General features: G+C 38.3%; 1 protein-coding gene across 4 annotated transcripts in view; it reads left to right on the top strand.

Moving 5' to 3' along the window:
• Positions 1–19,887, top strand: part of KATNAL1 (katanin catalytic subunit A1 like 1) — a 53,593-nt gene extending 33,706 nt beyond the window's left edge. For all 4 annotated transcript variants that reach the window (XM_018056612.1, XM_013968244.2, XM_013968246.2 and 1 more), the window contains exons 5-11: positions 1,268–1,395; positions 1,785–1,890; positions 5,075–5,233; positions 5,990–6,116; positions 8,133–8,267; positions 13,980–14,106; positions 15,254–19,887. In XM_018056612.1, the coding sequence (XP_017912101.1) occupies positions 1,268–1,395; positions 1,785–1,890; positions 5,075–5,233; positions 5,990–6,116; positions 8,133–8,267; positions 13,980–14,106; positions 15,254–15,452 (981 nt within the window). In that variant the 3' untranslated portion in view covers positions 15,453–19,887. The remainder of the gene's footprint in view (positions 1–1,267; positions 1,396–1,784; positions 1,891–5,074; positions 5,234–5,989; positions 6,117–8,132; positions 8,268–13,979; positions 14,107–15,253) is intronic.

Below are 20,458 nucleotides of genomic sequence, written 5' to 3'. Positions count from 1 at the left end.
GGTGCTTGGCTCTGTCTGCTAAAGTAGTTCTAGTGGTTGAACTGTCTCTGGCAGCTGAGCACATCTCATTTAAAGCTCTTCAGAGCTGAGTAAATGTTGGCAGAACCCCATAGAAACCATAGCATGTAATTCTTTTTTTTTTTTTTTTTCAAGCTAGTGTGTTATTAAATAAAGAATTTGGGGTAAAGTATATTGCTTTAATGACCCTAATGATACTATTTTAAAAGGTCCTTTTATCTTTGTCATTATAGTGACTTTATGATGTGGTCCAAGGACCTTACTGGGAAGAAACGCTGAACCCTGAGTGGGTACTTACACTGAGTGGGGAAAAGTTTTGTAAGCTGCAGTTCAGTGTCCCGTCTCTCCTCATCTGCAGCCTCTAGATGCTTAGGAGAATGTAATAGTTCTACCATGTGTAACCTACTCTCTTTTTTTTTAATGACATATATTTGATATATAATATAGTGTATCAGGTGTATGGAGCAGTGATTCAGGTATAGATATTTATTTATATATATATATATTTTTTCAGATTCTTTTTCCTTATAGGTTACTATAAAATACTGAGTATTGTTCTCTGTGCTAGTAGGTCCTTGTTCGTTGCCTATTTTATATATAGTAGTGTGTATATGTTAACCACATCTTCCTAATTTATCCCTTCCTGCCCCTTTAACCTGCTTTTAAGCTTTAAAATGACCCAGGCAGGCATGAGGTGGTCTGATGTTGTGAAAAAGCATGAGTTTGGGGAGTCAGGAAAATCTGAGTTAAAATGTATACTCAGACGTTTAGTAACTGTGAACTTAATTAACTTTCTGAGCCCCAGTTCCTTACCTGTAAAAACGAGGTAATAATACAACCTCCTTACCTTTAGGGTTGTTATATTAAACAAGATAATATATTTGAGATTTCTTGCTGTTCTGTAGGTTTTCAGTAAGTTGGTTTTTTCTTCCTCTGTATTAATGCTTGAAATATTTTCTAGTAGTGGCAGAAATCCCTAGCAACCCCAAGTTTAGAGATATCAAGCTTGTTTAGTCTTAATGTGCACCTGTCCCCTCAAGGATGTAAATTTGAAGTATCTTCTAAGGTTGGCCAGTTCATCTATTGCTGATGAATTAAAACGGGGAGGATGGCCTTGGGGGTAATTAGAAAACACTATTTAAAAAAAAAAATAAGCCATTTAAAATAGTTCCACTGCAGTATTTTGAAAGTTTAATGATGTTAATTAAAACTATCTTGTTATTGATGTTTTTTTTACATCTGTCCCCAGGGAAGGAAAAATATGCAAGATGGTACAAGTGATGGTGAAATTCCAAAATTTGATGGTGCCGCATATGATAAGGACCTGGTAGAAGCCCTTGAGAGAGACATCGTCTCCAGAAACCCAAGTGTTCACTGGTGAGTCTGTTATGTTCTTGAATCACAGCTGCGGAGAAGGCCGTAGGTTGGCTTGGTGTGTCTTGCCTTGCTATCCATTCACCTCCTGATTATGACTTCACCCATAATATGAGTGTGCAGACTTGGCAGAACAATTGTTCTTTCAGAATACAGCCAAGACATTTTCATGTTAATTCGATGTTGACGTAACCAACAAAGGTTGTTAATTGAATAATGTCCTGATTTATAACTGTAGTATGTTTTCACTGATGATTTTATACAGTAAAAATTAGAATACTGTTCTTCCTATAAGAATAATTTCCTAAGTGAAAAACAATTCAAAGAGCTGCTTTTGACCATAAATCAAAGGTGACCCCGAATAAGCATTAAATGTGGCTGTTCTTCCAAAGGGATGACATAGCAGATCTGGAAGAAGCTAAGAAGTTGCTGAGGGAAGCTGTTGTCCTTCCCATGTGGATGCCTGACTTTTTCAAAGGGATTAGAAGGCCGTGGAAGGTGAGAATTTATTAAAATAATATAGGCATAAAACTGCAGCTTGCATGATAAAGAAAGCCAGCGTTGTAGTTTCCTTACACATTTATTAACATGGTCTGTAAAGGTTGAGGGAGGCTGGTGTGTACCTCAGGTACCTGGATAAGGATTTGTGGTTGACATGCTGCCTCTGCCTGGCAGAAGAGGGGTCGGGAGTGTTGATGCTGTCATCTTTAAAGTCACTTTCCTCAGGGGTGCTGAGCTGGAGACGAGTTTTGAGAATTTTCCAGGTGTCTGTTTCTGTAATGGAAAGTTAGCAAGCAAATTAAATAGTAATAGTACATAGTCATAGAGTAAGTGTTTCATCAAATAAATATCTTTTTAAAAGCTGATCTGTTTCTCAGTAATTAATTATTTTGATCACTTCATCTAGGCCAGGTATAAATTCTGAGAGGTAATGAGGATGTTTAGATCTTTCTAGCTTGCCCTGTGCTTTATAGTCTAAAGCCTGCCCAGGACTCGTGCCTCCTAAGTTCAGTGCTTTCATTCCAGTGTTTTAAAAAAGCCCTTCCAACAGCTGCTGCTGGGACTGTTTTTGGTCTTAGCCATAGGCAGAGTCTTGCTTTACTCTGACTGGCAGAATGAAATAAAAGCGTGATCTTACTTTGCCCCTTCTAGATTAGCTGGAAGGGCTTTTATGTTCTCAATACCTCCTCCTTGTTTGTGCCCAAAAGGAGAAAGGAGGAGAAATTGTGTGTTTATATCATGGTATTTTGATTACCTCTCACAACTTAAAAGCTTCTATAGACTGTTTGTTTTCAGTTTAGTTCAGTTGCTCAGTCGTGTCCGACTCTTTGCAACCCCATGGATTGCAGCACACCAGGCCTCCCTCTCCATTGCCAGCTCCCGGAGTTTACTCAAACTCATGTCCATTGAGTCAGTGATGCCATCCAACCATCTCATCCTCGGTCGTCCCCTTCTCCTCCTGCCTTTAGTCTTTCCCAGCATCAGGGTCTTTTCCAGTGAGTCAGCTTTTTGCATCAGATGGCCAAAGTATTGAAGTTTCAGCTTCAACATCAGTCCTTCCAATGAATATTCAGGACTGATCTCCTTTAGGATGGACTGGTTGGATCTCCTTGCAGTCCAAGGGACTTTCAAGAGTCTTCTCCAACACCACAGTTCAAAAGCATCAATTCTTCGGCGCTCAGCTTTCTTTATAGTTCAACTCTCACATCCATACTACTGGAAATCCCAGAGCTTTGACTAGACAGACCTTTGTTGGCAAAGTAACGTCTCTGTTTTTAATATGCTGTCTAGCTTGGTCATAACTTTCCTTCTAAGGAGTAAAGCGTCTTTTAATTTCATGGCTACAATCACCATCTGCAGTGATTTTGGAGCTCAAAAAAATAAAGTCAGCCACTGTTTCCCCATCTATTTGCCATGAAGTGATGGAACCGGATGCCATGATCTTAGTTTTCTGAATGTTGAGCTTTAAGCCAACTTTTTCACTCTCCTCTTTCACTCTCCTCAGGAGGCTGTTTAGTTCTTTTTCACTTTCTGCCATAGGGTGGTGTCATCTGCATATCCAAGGTTATTGATATTTCTCCTGGCAATCTTGTTTCCAGCTTGTGCTTTAATATCTATTTGTTATAGATATCTATCTATTTGTTTTAGATATAGATATCTTTGTTACAGATATTACTAATTTAGGGAACATAGTACCATAAATTTCCCCCTTTATAATAACTTTAAAAATAATGTTTAAAAGAAATAATAAGGCCTTCATAAAATAGGTATTTAAAGGGGTTTTAAAACACCTGGAATGGTAGGTGTATCCTCCCTAGCATGACAAGTCCTGTGTCCTAGAACCAGCCTGGGGAGGAATAGTTTCAGGGAGAAGGGAGTGAACAGGTATTGGCATCAAAGGTCAGAGGGAGAAGAGAAGCTGTGAGTTAAACAGTGGCCATTGGGTTAGTCAGAGAGGTATCTTTAGTGAGGCAGTGGAGGCAGAAGTCAGATTGTAGCTCATGAAGAAACAGTAAGCGTAAAACATTTCTTTAAGAAGCTTGGCCAGGAAGGGAAAGGGAGAGGCAGATAGTCATTAGAGGATCTGTAGGGTCAAGTGAAGGCTTTCATTTTTCAAATAAACAGGAGAGGAGATACAGGAAAGAGAGGAGGCAGTTGACGGAGTAGCGTCACGAGGAGGCGACGTGTTTGAATGCTGTCCTGTATCTGTGAGTTGTGTCTGTGCACAGATGCTGCCGCTGGAGATCTTTTGGTTGTGGCCGTGTTAGTGACATTATAAGAACTGAGAGGGCATTAAGAGGACAGCGGAAAGAGAAACAGGGCCTTTTTTGTAGCTGTGCCTGTACCATTAGTTGTCTTTACAGTTTTTGAAATATTAGTCTCACATATAGTTAAAGGTTTCTTGCAAAGCAAAAAAAAATTTTTTTATAAAACTAGTGTTTTCAATCCTACTGATCCCTTGGATCTTCCAGTCTTCAGGACTGGAAGATTAGTATTCTTGGATAATTTGTATTCCTTGATTTATTTTTATAGAATATTTCTGTTTAATTGCCCTCAAAGGTGAGAAATAACTAATATTTAGATTTTAGTCTATGTTATATTTGGCTTTTTCATTACTAACAGTGTTTTATGTAAACTATTAACTGTCCAGCACAGTTAAAATGCTGGCTAATTTGATTGTTTAAATCACCACTAGATTTTAGCTACCTTATAAGCTGATAAATGGATCTTTATTTCTGACTGAAAGTATATATTATGTGTTGTGGAAGATAGGTTTTGTGCGTAAGGAGGGCAGAGGATATATACTTCTGCTCCATGTGGTAGAAAATGTCATCTGTTTTCATTGCTTAAACAGAGCAGTTAGTCCTAAGCTGTGCCCAAGACCATCCATGTTTATCTTCTGCCAGGGCCTCTCCAGATGTCCCAGGCAATTCCTTGTTGTCTGAGCCCATTGTTAGCCCAGCTCTGAGTACCTCTGATACCTTTGAGACATTCTGTGAAACGATTCATCATTTCAGTTTTTTCTGTCTATAAAATGAAACATAAATGCACCATGATTTTACAGTGACAGTTGAACTTCTCTTTTGATGGGAAGAGTTTCATGTACATTATTAGCTGATGATATTTTATAAGAAAGTATTTCAATCTGATAACTCACTTAGTATATCCTTTGGAATTCCAGGGAGTGCTGATGGTTGGGCCCCCGGGCACTGGGAAGACCATGCTGGCTAAAGCCGTGGCCACTGAGTGCGGCACGACCTTCTTCAACGTCTCCTCCTCCACGCTGACGTCAAAATATAGAGGCGAGTCTGAGAAGCTGGTTCGTCTGTTGTTTGAAATGGTGAGTGATAATGTGTTTGGATTTCAGGGTCCTGTTTGTATAGGCACAAGGTATCCCTGTTACCTAGATCCATTCACCTAGGTGTCTTTTTAAAAAAGGTCAAGTGTCGTTGTTTCAGAGTTCTCGACACTGGTAAGATATGGGGTGGTGAGTTTTGTGGAGTGGCTCATGTGTCTTCAGCTTGCATTCCTCCCTGAGGTTGAAGCTCTGTGGCATCCCATCCAGGCAGGGTAGAAGAGACTTGGGAAATGTATGTAGTTTGCAGGATATTTCTGGCTCTCTAATGAGCTGATTAAGCAGTATCAATTAGGAATTGATCAATTAGGAATCAATTAGGAATTGATTAGGAATTGATCAATTAGGAATCAATTAGGAATTGATCTGTCATTAAAGTTTGTTCCTTTTTCATAAACATTTGCAATAGTTACTTAGAAATGTATGTTTGAGGATACATTGATGATTTATCTTTAGGAGCATTTTGTATTATGGAAATTTTCAAACACAGAAGTAGAGAGATAGGACCATGAATCCTTGTGTATCTGTCACCTGACTTTACCAACCGTATAACTTATCTTTTTTTTTTAGGATTTTCCTTTTTTTGATATGATTAACATATCAGTAACCAAAGAGTGGCATTAAAGCAGTGAGAAATTTCTGCTCTTTTTTACTGTTGTTTTAGATGGAGGAAAATGGCATTTTAGAAATTCAGTTAATTTTATGAGATCATTAAATGATCTTTCAAATATTTTCACAAAGGCTAGGTTTTATGCCCCGACCACGATCTTCATCGATGAGATAGATTCTATCTGCAGTCGAAGAGGAACCTCTGATGAACATGAGGCAAGTCGCAGAGTCAAGTCTGAGCTGCTCATTCAGATGGATGGTAATTGATACTTAATTAATGCCTCAAAACTATTCTAGTTCCTTTTTGAATTTTGTATAGATTGATTTTTTGGAAATTCTCAGTGAATGGACCAGAAGACCGCTGGAGTTTATTTGTTCATCCACCCAATTGTTCGTTTCTTCATGCACTCAGGAGGCATCTGCTGCATACCTGTACTGTTTCAGGTTCTGAGGTTACAAAGAAAAGGAATGTCATGGCCTTCAAGGGGCTTACTGTTCAGAGATGTGGTCCAGGGTCCCACAGGTCTTTAAAACTCCTAAAAGGTGTGCAAATGCTGAACTATTTTCATAGTAATATCAAGATGTTACTTACTTTTTTCACTCTCATTCTTTTGTAAGTTAAACAGTGGAGACTTTCAGAGGGTATAAGACATGTAGAATATCACAGTAGGTGAAAGGCTGAAGCAGATATGAGAATCCACCTCTTCTCTGTTGAGTCATACATTAGAGATTTGCAGAAATGCAAAAAAAAAAAAAAAAAAAAAGCCAGCCTTCTTACTAATTTTTTTTTGGTTTTAAAGAAGGTATTTTTCATAAAATGTGTTATGTTAATAAAGAATGTATTTTTATTGTTAAAATGAATTAATATTTGTTAAGTCTCAGTATCAGTTTTTAATAATAAGTGTTGAATATTGATATACTCCACACACACAAAAACTCTTTGAAGCTCAGTAATCTTCAAAGGTGTAAAAAGGATTCTGGGGCCAAAAAGTTTGAGAACCACTGTGATAGCTGAGAAGCAGGCACTTCATAGACAATTATAATATATCGCTAGTTCTGTAGTAGAACTAAACTCTGAGTGTAGTGAAAACACAGTAGGAGGGGTACCACCCAGACGAAGGGAGTCACAGAAGGGAATAGCCAAGGGGCTTTGAAGTATTGGCAGAAGTTATTCAGATTAAGAAGGAAAGGCTTTGGGGAGCAATTGGAGGAAGAGAGTAATGGGCCCAGAGCTACTCTTTAGAGATATGTGACTCTGATTGCCAGGCACTGTAAGAGGTATAAAATGATTCAGTACTAGGAGGCCCTTCCCTCAGTGAGTTTACCATTTTTGTGTCTGTTGAAGTATAAAAGAAAGGAATGTCTGTGTTGTATTTTTTTGCAAGGAGGGATATGGAGCAAAACACACAAAACATTTAAAAACATCACCAAATACAAATTTAGTAGCTGAATTTTATTGCTGGGTATTTGTGACCATTAGTTGGACAGCTTAACTCTTTATAATAATGATTGAAATAAGAATTTAGTAATTTATTAAGGAAATACCATTGAATTAAGTTGTTTTAATCTACTACTTTGTTATATCAGACTCAAAATTCATATCAATAAAGTTTGTGAGTTTTTGATAATTTTTTTTGTTTATTGTTTATTTTCCAGAGTTTCCATTCTGTAAACCTGGTTTTTTGTTCTAAAATTTTAATTCTGAAAAGATAGACTCTGTGTACATATATTTGGTTTTGTGTAAAAAGAAATGGTTATTTTCAGTAATAATTGATTATTATATTCATTCTTAAATTTCTTATTTTTTCTTAGTCACTTATATATTAGAAGGCCAAAATTATTGCAGTATAATGTCTCTCAAAATTATGATTGCATGCTAGTATTAAATAAATGTGAGCCCTATTCTGTTCTCCTTTTTGAGAAAAACAGAGTAATAACTAAAAAATTCATGATTAAAAAAAAAATAAAGTGGTAAAACAGCATAATCTCCCTTGCCTCCTCTTTGCAGAGGAAAAACACACACAAAAAAGATTACAGAAAAAAATTAGGTTTTCTTATCAGATTAGACTTCTGCGATAGACTATAGGAATTCTTCTACGTCTTTGTCTTCTCTGTGGATCTGTCTGGTTTCTGACACCACACAGGTGAGAAGGACCACATCATGTTTGTCACTGAGCCTCCCACCAAGCCTATAGCTGATGCTTAGAAGTACTGGTTGAATGGAAGAATAAGGGACTGTAAGAAAAATGCTCTTCTTTACCCTTGTTGTCCATAGGAGTTGGAGGGGCTTTGGAGAATGATGATCCTTCCAAAATGGTCATGGTATTGGCTGCCACTAATTTCCCATGGGACATTGATGAAGCATTGCGGAGGAGATTAGAAAAAAGGATATATATACCTCTGCCAACAGGTATGATGCCTTCCTTTTCTTCTATTTTGATCTTTCTTTTACTCCGTGCTACCTTTCTCTGTTTCTCTAAGTCCTCATTCTTTTGGCATTCTGCTTATAGAAGTTTATAAATAACCAATTTGTTATTTTGGAGACAGAGGCTACAGTGAAGTTTCTTACATTCAGGGTGGTGGTGTTTTTTTCCCCCATGGAACATGCTTTATTTTATTTAACACTAATACAGCCCTGTTAGGTAGGGAGTGTTGATCCCACTTCACAGCTGACCAGTGTTCCCGAGGTCCCAGACCCAGGTGTAATAGCTGATATTTGTGTGCTTATACTTTGCTCTCTGCTATCTTAGCTCCTCGATGTACTTACCCAGTACTCCTGTGTGAGAGAAAATATATAGTTAGAAAGATAATTGATGACAGAAATTTTATAAACTGCTGAGGAAAGCTTAGCTTGTGGGGAAAGATACGAGTTGATGGTACAAAGGCATAGATTCAGCTTTCTTTGAAATATTGGAGAACATAGAGCTGGTTGACTATTAAGATTTTTTTTTCCTAAACTTATTTTCCTGTATGAAAAGGTTATGTCCATCGTGGGTAATGGCTTGTAGGTGATTCTCTTTGCTCACTACTAGTCTGAACATGTGTACCTCGTGACTATAGGACTGGAGAAATTGCTTTCTCCTCAGGGGCTCCCAAACGAAGACTCATAATCAGAACTCCACTATTTCTGACTTCTTCCATCCGTGTTAATTAATTTCACAGGTGTTTGTTTAGCTCTTTGCTATTTGAAGGACATGTATTATTAGGGATTACTAGGTATTGTGTCAGTATAAAGATGTGTGACCCTTGTCCTCAGAGTGTTCCTGTATGGTTGGAAGGGAGCCATACACCTACCCAGTTTAACTGCAGTGAAACCAGGGAGCTCGTGATACTGGGGTTGCGCAGTCTTTTGGGGTGGAAATGAAGAATAGTAAATTCTGACCAAGGTGCTGAGGGGAGAGGAAGTTGCATTTTTCACTGAATTTCCATAGAGAAGGATGGAAACAGAGGCATGGCTGCTTGAAAATGAGTAGACAGCTATTGTGGGATAATATGGTGGGATAGAAGGGTGTGGAATCTGATGGGTAAAGGGCGTGGAAGAGACAGAACCATAAAGAAATGTGGGAAGACAACAGGCCTGAAAGATCGGTTCAGAAATCTAGAGTAAAAGGAATGGAAAGAAAAGTAGATTTAGAAAGTTAAAAAAATTGAAGGACATTTTATGAACAAAATCTATGACATGAAAAGACGTTTTTAGTTGGAAAAGGCAAGAAGTGCAGGAATGAAAATAGATAAAACAAGAAAAGCCACCCAAAAAGGCATATTGTAAGTTATGTAATTTACATAAAGAAATATGCAGATTTCTTTAAGATTGAGAGGCAATTAGAACTTGATGGCAAGGAAAGGCAGTGGATGGGTTACTCTTGCCATTGCAAACAGTCTTGTTTTGCTCACAGTGTGTGGATCAGGAATTTGGATAGGGCACCGCAGGGATGCTGTGTGTGTGTCCCCTCATGTCTGGGGTCACAGCTGGAAGGTCAGCAGAGGAGGTGACTCCATGCTGGAGCCTGACTTATCTGGAATGTCTCCACCTGGGGCGGAGGCCTGGGGCCTCAGGTGGAGCACCTCTGTGTGTTACTTGGGGTTATTCCGCGTGGCCTGGGCTTGTTCAGGCATGGTGGCCTCAGCTGATCACGTTTCATACAGGGTAGCTCAGGGCCCCAGGTGTGATTGTTCCACTGGAAAAGGTAGACGGTGCAGTTTTTTTTGAGCTGGCCGTGGAGGTCAGGTAGTGTCACCTCTTGGTACCCTGGGTAGAAGCGTTTACAAGCCCACCCATTTTCAAGTGGAGGGGAATGAGACCACCAGTGGGTGGGGATGGACACCACATTGTAGAAGTGCATGTGGGTGAGAGGCTGTCACACCATCTTGGTGACTACAGTCTGGCATGGCCAACAGAAGGAGGAAGTCAGGTCACAGGCTTGGGTGGAGCTTGGCCACTCACTGAATACTTGATGCATTTGAATGACGGCAGCAACTCCTGTCGGCCTGACAACCGCCTTTCTCCAGCACCTTCATTTAGTTATGCTTTGCTTTTAGATTCACCACCCTAAACCACCAGGGCATCACAGAGTCTCTTAGACTCCAAATGATTTTTATTTCCTGTCACATCAGGGTTAGAGCACTTCTTTTAAGCTCTCTTTTCAATACCTGTCTTTCTTTTTTGTGTCTGTTTGCATTTCTTAGTATTCTGTTGCACTTTTCTACTTACATTTTTTTCCACACGTGCTTCTTCCTACCTTCATGTCATGGTTTACAGTGCTCTCATTTCCCAGGATGTTTTCTCTCTTCCTTTCTATTTAAACTTTATTTGTTTTTCTGAGTCATTGCAAACACACCAGTTCTTTGAGGTCTTCTTTGCCCTGGCCCCTCTCCCTGGTGGGCTCCACTCCCTCGGCCATTTCCTCTGTGTTGTCCGTCTCCCAGTTGGTCCTTAATAGAAGGGCTCTTGCTTTCTCTGTCTCCCTCTAGTCCTGTTTGTTGATTGGCTGGGGGTGGTGGGACAATGACCACTTGCTGCGTGCTGTCTGTGAGCTGCGCTTTTCAGGTGTTAGCTCATGGCGCGAGGCTTGTGAGGTCGCTTCTCTTCTCACCTTTCCTCGTCAGCGCCTGAAGCCCTGAGGGTTAGGTGTCCTCCCAGGGCAGCAGATCTGGATGTGTGCCCGGCCCTGGAGCACATGCTGGTTACCCGCCCTGCTGGACGGCCTCGGATACTCAAGAAGAATTGTTACTACAAGCGTGTGATCCATCTGACAGTGTTTATTTAAATTTCAGATGTGTACTAACTTGGTCATGTCGTGTTGACAGTTCTTTATACTATTGTTACCACATTAACCCCTCATTAAATCCTTTTACAATGTTATTAAGTATCATTAATTGGGTTTTATAGAGATGATAAATCCTGCTTAGACTCTTCTAACAAATCAGGGATAGAACCAGTGTCAGAAGTTACTTTCCCCACGTCATGGTCACTGGGGGAGAGGAGCATGCTGCCTACTGAGCTTCAGGCCCTCACGTAGGAGCAGGCTTAGGCCCCAGAGTTCCTTGAAGTTGGCTGTTGGGAGTTTTATTTCTGTGGAAGAACACGTTAGGTTAAACTCAGTGTTTTAAGTTCTTAGCTCAGGCCACAGTAAAACATTCTGGTTTACAAACACAGTGATGTTCTAGTACTGGGACTAAAAGAGCAAAGTGATGTTCATTCACCAACAGCCACCTGCTGCGTGTGGAGTGCTACCAACTGCATTGGAGCCTAGAGTTTCAACCTAAGAGTTTAGCGGGGACACAGTTCAGCCCATAATATCCATTATGTGGTCATACCACAATTCCCCATCATGGTATTTGATGGATGTTAATGCTTATTTCCAGGTTTAGGCTGCTGTGCTGCTCTGAACGTTCTTCTATATGCTGTAGTGGTGCCAGTGCCTAAGTTTCCTTACGCCATGATGGAGCATTCCATCCTAGGAGCGAATTGCTGGGTCGTGTAACATAGATGAAACGTCAGCAGATAAATCCAGTCTGTCTTCCAAAGTGGTTGCTCTATGTACACTCCTCCCAGCAGCATATGAGAGCTCCCATAGTGTACATTTCTCCATTGCCTAGTCTTGTCAGACTTCTAAATGTGTACCAATGCTTATTGTGGTTTACTTTGTCTTTCCTTTACTATTAAGGAACTTGAACATCTTTTCCTTTATTGATTGGCCATTTGGATTTTGTGATACATGTGTTCAAGTTTTTTGCCCATTTTTCTATTAGGTGGTCCAACTTTTTATTACTGATTTGTAGGAATTCTTTAACTATTTTAGATATAAGTTTTTTGTTTAGTCTGTTGTATTTCTCAAACTCTGTAGATTGTGTGTTTTCACCGAGTTTATAAGCCATGTCTTTTGATAAACAGGAGTTCCTGATTTTAATATGGTCAGTTTATTAGTCTTTTTGTTTGTAATCGATTTCTTTTATGTCTTATGAATACTTACTCTGAGGTCATTAGGATAGATTCCTGCTTTATCTTCTGAAATGCTTATGAATTTGCATCTTATATTTAGATCAGTAATACATCTGGCACTGATTTTTATGTATGGTGAGGTATGACCCAATTTCATTTTTTCCCTCTGTGAATAGTCACTTCTGGTGTCTTTTATTGAGAAGACTCCTTTTTCTCCCACTGCCTGAATCAGGTGTCCACACTGTATGCCCTGCTCTGCTTCTGGGCTTCCTGGTCTCTATCCTGGATCTGCTCGTCTGCCTCTGCAGGAGTGTTACAGAGATTTGAATCTTATTCCTCTGTAGTAGAGCAGTTCCTCCCACCTTGCCTTTTTTCTTCCAGAGTGTCTTGGTTATTCTTGGTTCTTTCCATTAACATTTTCATATCTATCTGCCTGTCAGGTTCAAATGTACCTGATGGAATGTTTTATTTGAATGCCTTAACTCTGTAAGATCATCTGCGGGAGAATTGTCAGTGTCGTGAAAGACAGCACAAACAGAACAACACTGGGGAACTGTTTTAGACTGAAGAAAACTAAGGAGACAATAACTTAATGCCATCTGTAATTTAGGTCTTTAAGAAAGGAATGAAAGCCTGGGACAAATGTGGACATTTCAGTCTGGATTGTGTATTAGATAATCCTCACGTGCCAGTGTTAAATTTCCTGCTTAGTGAGATGGTTGTATGGATACCTTTGTTCCTAGGAGACACTGCTGAGTAATTTAAGGCACAGTGTTGTGATGCCTCTAGCTCCTCACAGCTGATAAGGTAGGGGATTCAAGGAGAAGGCAAGGGGGTGATAACTGGGTGACAACTGGGGGATCTAAAGAAAGGTAGATGGCGTTCACTGATTCTGTTTTTACTTGAAAATTTTAAATTTTCAAAATAAAAATTGAGAGAACTAAATTTCATTTTGCCAATTAGAAGATAATAGAGAGGCACATCTGAACTAATTTTGCATCACTTTAGTGTACTGTATTAAGCAGATTTGCCACAAAAACTGGTGGTAAAACAGCAAGATTGGTTTTATTAAAAAGTCTGTAGTTTGTTTTGGCTTACTTCATACACATTTTCAGTCACATTGGAACAACGAATGTCTGTGAGCTGGCTCTCCATTAAAAAAATATATATTAATAAGCGTTTTGTGCCAATTGCTGATTTCTAGGAAAATAAAACTAAATTAAAAAAAAAAATACCGATTAGAGTTCTAGAAAGCTTTTCCTGTGTCATACTAGAAGATGAGCAGAGTAACTCAGGAATTATACTCCATGCACTCTAATTTCATTAAACTAGGCTAAATAAATTTTTGTTTTTACAAAAGCATTTCTGGTGCTAGAATGCTAATGTTTTTTATTTTTCATAAAGGATCTCAGACCCTTTGTTTTCATGGCAAGTGTCTTCACAATCTTTTAGGAAAACTCCGAGGTTTGTTTCAGTTATTAGTCATTGCAGCTAAGGCCCACAGGAAGTTACATGATTCCACGAGTCATGGGGTAATTCAGTAATTATCTGTGGACTCAGAGTTATTTCCTCTTCTTTACATTAGACTCTGCTTCTTTTCCTGAATGTTAGTAGATGATTTCGTAACAAAATGGTTTGTAAAGTAAAATGTCTAACAATAGCAAAAAAATCTTTTAACAGCAAAAGGAAGAACTGAGCTTCTGAAAATCAATCTTCGTGAAGTTGAGTTGGATCCAGATATTCAACTGGAAGATATAGCAGAGAAGATTGAGGGGTACTCTGGTGCTGATATAACTAACGTTTGCAGGTATTTTTTTTCTTTAATGATCTGTGACCTTTTTGTATTGGTTGTTTTCTGTGAAACTTCACTGGTCATTGTTAGATGAATAGTTACATAACAATATGTTCAACTTGTATAGCCTTTGATTTTTAAGAAATTGTTTTGCCTAACTTGGTAATAATAACTTCGACAACCTGAGATTATTTAGCCCTAAATTGGAGCCTCGCTACATCAACATAAAATAATATCATTTAGTTTGAGTTGGCATTATTTTACTACACACAGATGAAGAAAAGTGATCAATTTAATATATATATATGTAAATACCCCTTTCAGTTTAGTAACATAACTTTTAGACAGTTCACATCACTCAAGAGGATTTTTTTTAGTACTTTGCTGACAGCACTTAAATTGACATCAGTAAAAACTGTGATACCTATGTTATTCATTTTTTCTACGGTTACTTTTCTGTGTGCATCTAAGTTTAGTGGCACTCAGTAAGCTCATAATAGCTTCTACTATTACTATAGTAAAATGTATAAAAATGTGAACTTTTGATTGGCTTGGCTGCCTGTTAGCTATCTTGTGAGCAGTCATTGTTTGCTTAACCTGCATAATTATTTACAAGTGATCAAATAGAGTTGAAAATAGGATCTGGAGAAGCCAGATTTTACTTCTTCACTTGCCCACAAATACTCCCTGTGGGGAACTCCATATCTACTGTGTGTACATATATTCATGCTCGAGGGAGAAAGGTTCTTGACTTTTCTTCCTCTGCTTAGATTATAGACAAACTGGCATAAGATTTAAGTTATCCTAACATTAGCCTTATATTTATTTCCAGGTCTGCAATTCAGTATTTCATAATTCCCCTTCAGTTTCCTAGACTTTTGGGCTGTCTGTCAAGAGCAAGTGAGGGAAAAGAAAATTCAGCACCATCTGAGCCCAACCTAGACTTATAGGATTCACCAGCAGTCCCTTTTATGGTTAAGTCCTTAGCATCCTGTCTTCACCTTTCCTGAACCCTCAGAATGTCTCTGAAGTGGAAAATTCTGAGTGGCATTGTAAAAACATGTAAAAATGATCTTTTGAATGTATTCCGTTAACTTTATCATAATTGATGTGTCTGAAACATTCACAGCAGTAAATTCTTATGATCCTGGTCTGTTTTTAGGGATGCATCCTTAATGGCCATGAGACGGAGAATCAATGGTCTCAGCCCAGAAGAGATCCGTGCCCTCTCTAAAGAGGAGCTTCAGATGCCCGTGACCAGAGGAGACTTTGAGCTGGCTCTTAGGAAAATCGCAAAGTCTGTCTCTGCAGCAGACTTAGAGAAATACGAAAAGTGGATGGCAGAATTTGGATCTGCTTGAATTTTTGTCAGCTCTTTCATTTCTGGTATTTTTGTCTATAAAATGTGAAGAAATTCCAGCAATTTTTTTTTTTTAAAACAGGTTTAGAACTTTTCAAAGGAAAACAATTTAAAACCACAAAGAGTACACATGTAGTTGAGAAATAAGAAAAGCCTACTTAGAGAGCCTGACATTCACGTATCCATGCTTTACTATTGCACACCCGCACCAGAGTATGGAGGGCTGAAGAAAGTGACCCATGTGCTGTTATAGAAACTTGTTTGCAGAACATCTAGAAGAAACTCTGTTTCTGACTTTGCATTTTTTTTTTTTCCTCTTCTTTGCTCTGAACATGAAGGACCTGTTTCTGTTGACTTTTAGCATCAAAACTGGGTTTGTGTCAGATCTGTTCCTTGTTGTGAAGAGTGATAGTTTTGGAATAAATAATGAATCTGCTAGTTAAACCTTCAGCATTCAGCCACTACTGTTAGAGGCTGTTACACCGTTTGAGTGTTTACCTTCCCTTCCCTCACCATTTCCTCTACTAGCTATTTAATCACTTATTGAGCTTTGTGGGGGTGTATAGCTTCATGCTTTGTGGGTTTTGAATCATCTTGCCAGGTGGCTCCTCTGGTCTGGAGTATTTTTGCTGGCAGTACTTCATATTGGAAGGGCGGGAAAAGTATCATGTTTGCATAAGACCTTCCTCTTCGTTCTAGACTTCTGAGTCTGTTTTCACTCTTCTTTCAATAAGTTCAACAGATCAACCCTTGCTCTAACATTGAGTTTTGCTGAATTTGCCTTTCGTATTCTAAATAAATGCTTTGGTATTCTAAACAAGTCCACTCTCTTGTGGCTAATGCAAAACAAAGCAAACTCTTTATGGTTTTCTGGACAGCTTGTTTATTAACAAAACAGCATCATGCGTAATGAATGATGTTCAGTTGAATATTTAGAAACCATTCCTTGTCTAGGTTGAGTGCCTGTATGCACACTAAGGTTAGGTTAGAAATCAGCCTTGCTCATTCACTTCAGCAGGAATTAGACAGAAGGAGGCCAGAAAAAGAGAGGCTGTGTATCTAGTTTTGAGTAGCCGAATGTTATTTTAAAAAATTGCGTTATTTTGATTGGGCAATCTATGCTTTGATAGTCAAGCTTTAAAAAAGTTTGTATTGGATGGTATCCTGAATTTTCAATTTTAGACAGTAGCTAATAGTTTAACTAAAAATAATATAGCTTTTTTGACAGTTGAAGATAACTTAGCAACTTTCTTAGGAGCTTTTCCCCTACTAAGAACTATGTAATTTTTAGATAAGTCTGACTCTGACCTGCAGTATTCATCTGATGCTCTAAATCACCCTCCCCCTTTCCTCTGAGGCATAGATTAGAAGAGTTAAAATCATGACATATCATGATTTTATTTTAATTGAATTAGTTCATCTTAATTCTTTTTATTCATGAACTTTTAAAATGAAGACATAATCCCACTAACATAATCTTGCAGACTATTGCCAGCCAGTAGCTAATTTTTTTTCATGAAGTCCTAGGGGTCATCATTAAAACCTTAGTGTTTTGATTGCCAAAAGTTTTGTATATGTTAGTTGACTAGTTAGACCATATTTCTAGATTTTATGTTATTTGTCTTGGCTTCTGTTTCAATTTTTCCTGACTTCTTCATGCATAATAACATGGTAATTGTGGTTTTTTAAAAAACTGTCAGTTGATTAGTTCCTGGGAGCTTGTCTTCACTGTGTTCTGTCAGTCGTGTGTGCTTTTTCACTTCCCTGGTTTCTCTGTCAGAGGATGGTGAATGCTTTGTATGTCTTAACCCCTTAAAGGATCCTGGCTCTAGCTAAGGAAAATGAAAGGCACCGTAACCTGCGTGTGCTTTGGAGAGATAATATATAAAAGTTTTTCTCTCTTCAAATTTGCTTTAAAATTAGAACTGGAATCCATTTGCTTGAACAATACAGCTATTATAGACCTGGCTGTTTACAAGAACCATTTTTGCCATTTCCCAAGCTACATGTTTATTGTGAACATGTACACATGTAATTATGGAGAACCTGTAAACCTGTTACATGTTTACTGCAAACATTTTGCTTGCATAATTCCTTCGTTTTTAAAAGGAAATTAATATTCATGAAATGTGCCAGACAAATGGCTGAAACCTTCTATAAATCCAAGTAGAAAGTAGACGTTGGCGTCCCAGGTTTTGTCTTCTAGTGAGCAGCATCGTGAGCATTCCAGAATGACCAGATACATGCTGGGCTTGGACCTCTGCCTCCAGAAATGCCAGGACAGCTTGGAAGAAGTAGCATGCTATGTTCCAGCTGCCTGTGGGGGCTTTGTTTGGGCTCTGGAGATTGTACTTTTTATGATGTGATATTTGACTGTCAGAAAGTAGGCTGAAATCACTAATTATTCAAAAAAATGAGCAAGTGTCTGGTGAATCTACTGTAAACAAACATATAGCTGCTACACCAGGAAAAATACACCGCCCAGATTTTTAATATAATTGTCACTTTTCCACTTTGCTATGTGTAGGCTGACTCTTTGAAACATGGCATTATTGATGCTGTAGGTTTTGAACAGCTTGAGTTTGTTTGAATTCCTTTCTGGGAGGTTTCTGTATATGCTGCTGAATCCATGATGAGAATCATAGATCAGCTGACACTGTTCTGTTTTTACTCTCCTGACCCCGAAGGACTTTGAGGTCCAGTGAAGGACGAGGCAGGCATTGCTTGTCCTGTGGGATTTGGCTCCTTCTGGGTTGTTTTGATCATTGAGTCTTGGCATAATAGATTCCCACACTTCGTTTCTCTTGCGAATTAGTAAGTCACCTTAGGGTATTTCCTGTGTGATAGGCATAGAATGCTAAGGGTTAATTGCTGGCCTTTTCCAAGAAAGGGCCACTTAAACCACATAAGGAAGCAATGGTAATCATTCTTTTAACATTCGTTCTGTATCTTCTGTTCCATAACTGTTTTGATTGTATAGATTTGTTTATATACTATATATACTACTTACTTTGTGATGTACATAATATTTATGTGAATTTAAAAATCTGTCACAATAGAAAAGGGTAGGAATTACAGTTGGAAGGCATATTGGAGGAATTCAGGTATTTAAACCCCAAATGTTTTAGTCTCATTGCTGCTAACTTTTTTTTTTTCAGAAAAAGCTAAAACCATATTATAATTACTGTGTTTACTTATTTATACTTTTAAATTAGGCTTTTTATACTTATTTATTTAATTTTTTAGGACATTTGCTTTTAATGTTGTTTTCTCTTATGGAAATGATATGAATATTTAAAAAATAAAGCCCCTAAGTAACACTTATGTTTTTAAACATTCACAAATTGACAATAATTCTTTGCATTTTTATTAGTTTTTTTTTTTGGCTTTGAACAACTCTTTAACTTTAGGGATATTTCTAAATTTCCAGTTGACTTGTTAATAAAAACAGGAAAAATATGAAGGTAATGTCATCAGATTCAGTTTTTTTATTTTACCTTTCTCATTTCTTGATTGATTTTATTTTATATATATAAAAGTAACCTAGATTCTGCTTTGTCACCAGCAGTGTGTACGTTTCTGTACGTTTATGGAAATTTGGCACAACAAATAGGGAATTAATATGGAGGTTTTCCTCCTATGAAAGGACTCTGATTTTATGTTCAAAATTATAAAACACGCTTTTGTTCTGTAAGCTCTAAAATGACTAAATATTGCCCTTTGGAAAACCTGAGTCTTTGCACATGTCATTTCCGGAGTCTACCTCAGTTCAGCGAGCTTAGTTTCACGTGGGAATGAACTGAACCATGTTGAAATTCAGTTCATCATCTAGGCAGATTTGTTTCTTGAATTGCTTCCTTCTCTCTCCTCTCTCACTCCCTTTTTTTTTTTTTAACACTGAAAGTTTAATTGAAGATGCTAGTGGTTCTTTCTCTGGCAAAGCCACACCCTCCAGGTGAAGCCTCTGCGAATGTCGACATTAGTCTTCCCACCTCTGTCACGGCGGCTTCACCACCTGTGCTTCCATTCAAGGAGAAGTTTCAGACACAATGCACCTTCTCAATAGCTTCATAAATACACACTGTTGTGGCAAGGACCTAACCCTTCCTGTACAAGGACCTGAGTGCTTCGTGACGACACACGGAGGTGGGCATGTGACACGTCCATTCACATGGCAGCAACTGATGCCCTCGGTTAACGCTGTGTGGACACAGCGTCCAGTAAGGTCGCTCTGCGCTGTGACCGTTGGTGTTCTGTTAACATTTTCATTTCAGTGTCTGTGTCCCAGTGTTTTGAACCTAACTTAAAAAGATGTTTCCAAATTGTATTTATTAGATGTGCTTTTCCTTACATTTTGTGTGGCCACGTCGCTAGTTTCACGAGCTGAGCTGTGTCTGTGCCTAGAGTATAATTTGGTAATAAATTTCTAGAGTGTGGCTTGTCTGTGTTTTCTTTGTGGTTCATGTTTGATCTACAGTCTCTAGTCCACTTTTTGCCACCAGTGGGAATAACAAATCCCTCGCAACAAGGGATGACTTTTTCCAGAGTTTTAGTTCTGATAAAATCACATGTTGTAAACCCATTATTTTGTGTTTGCCATGCATTATGCTAATAACTTCAGGCTTGATACAGGTAAGATAAGAATGGCTTTTCAGTTGATTCTGTTTTAACAACTACATTTGTCTTCCTTGTGTAGGACCATTTTGCAAAGTGGGTGTTCCATAAGGTGAATTTTCTGGGTGTCTATGTCTTATTTTATGAATCCTCCAAAACTATTTTTTTTTTAAATTCACATGCTTTATTTTTTGAGCAGTTTTATGTTTACAGAAAAATTAAGCTTGTGTGTCAGTAGAGTTCTCATACACTTCTTCCATCCTCACCTCACTCCACTATTTCCCCTTTTATCAGTATCTTCACTTCAGTGTGATTGACTTGTTTTAGTTGGGTCAATATTGATTATTACTAAAGTTCACAGTTTACATTTCACTTCACCAGGTTTGACAAAAG

Source organism: Capra hircus, chromosome 12 (assembly GCF_001704415.2).
Source record: "Capra hircus breed San Clemente chromosome 12, ASM170441v1, whole genome shotgun sequence".
NCBI lineage: Eukaryota > Metazoa > Chordata > Mammalia > Artiodactyla > Bovidae > Capra > Capra hircus.
The sequence above is the reverse complement of the archived record's forward strand: the minus strand, read 5'-3'. Positions and strand labels throughout refer to the sequence as shown.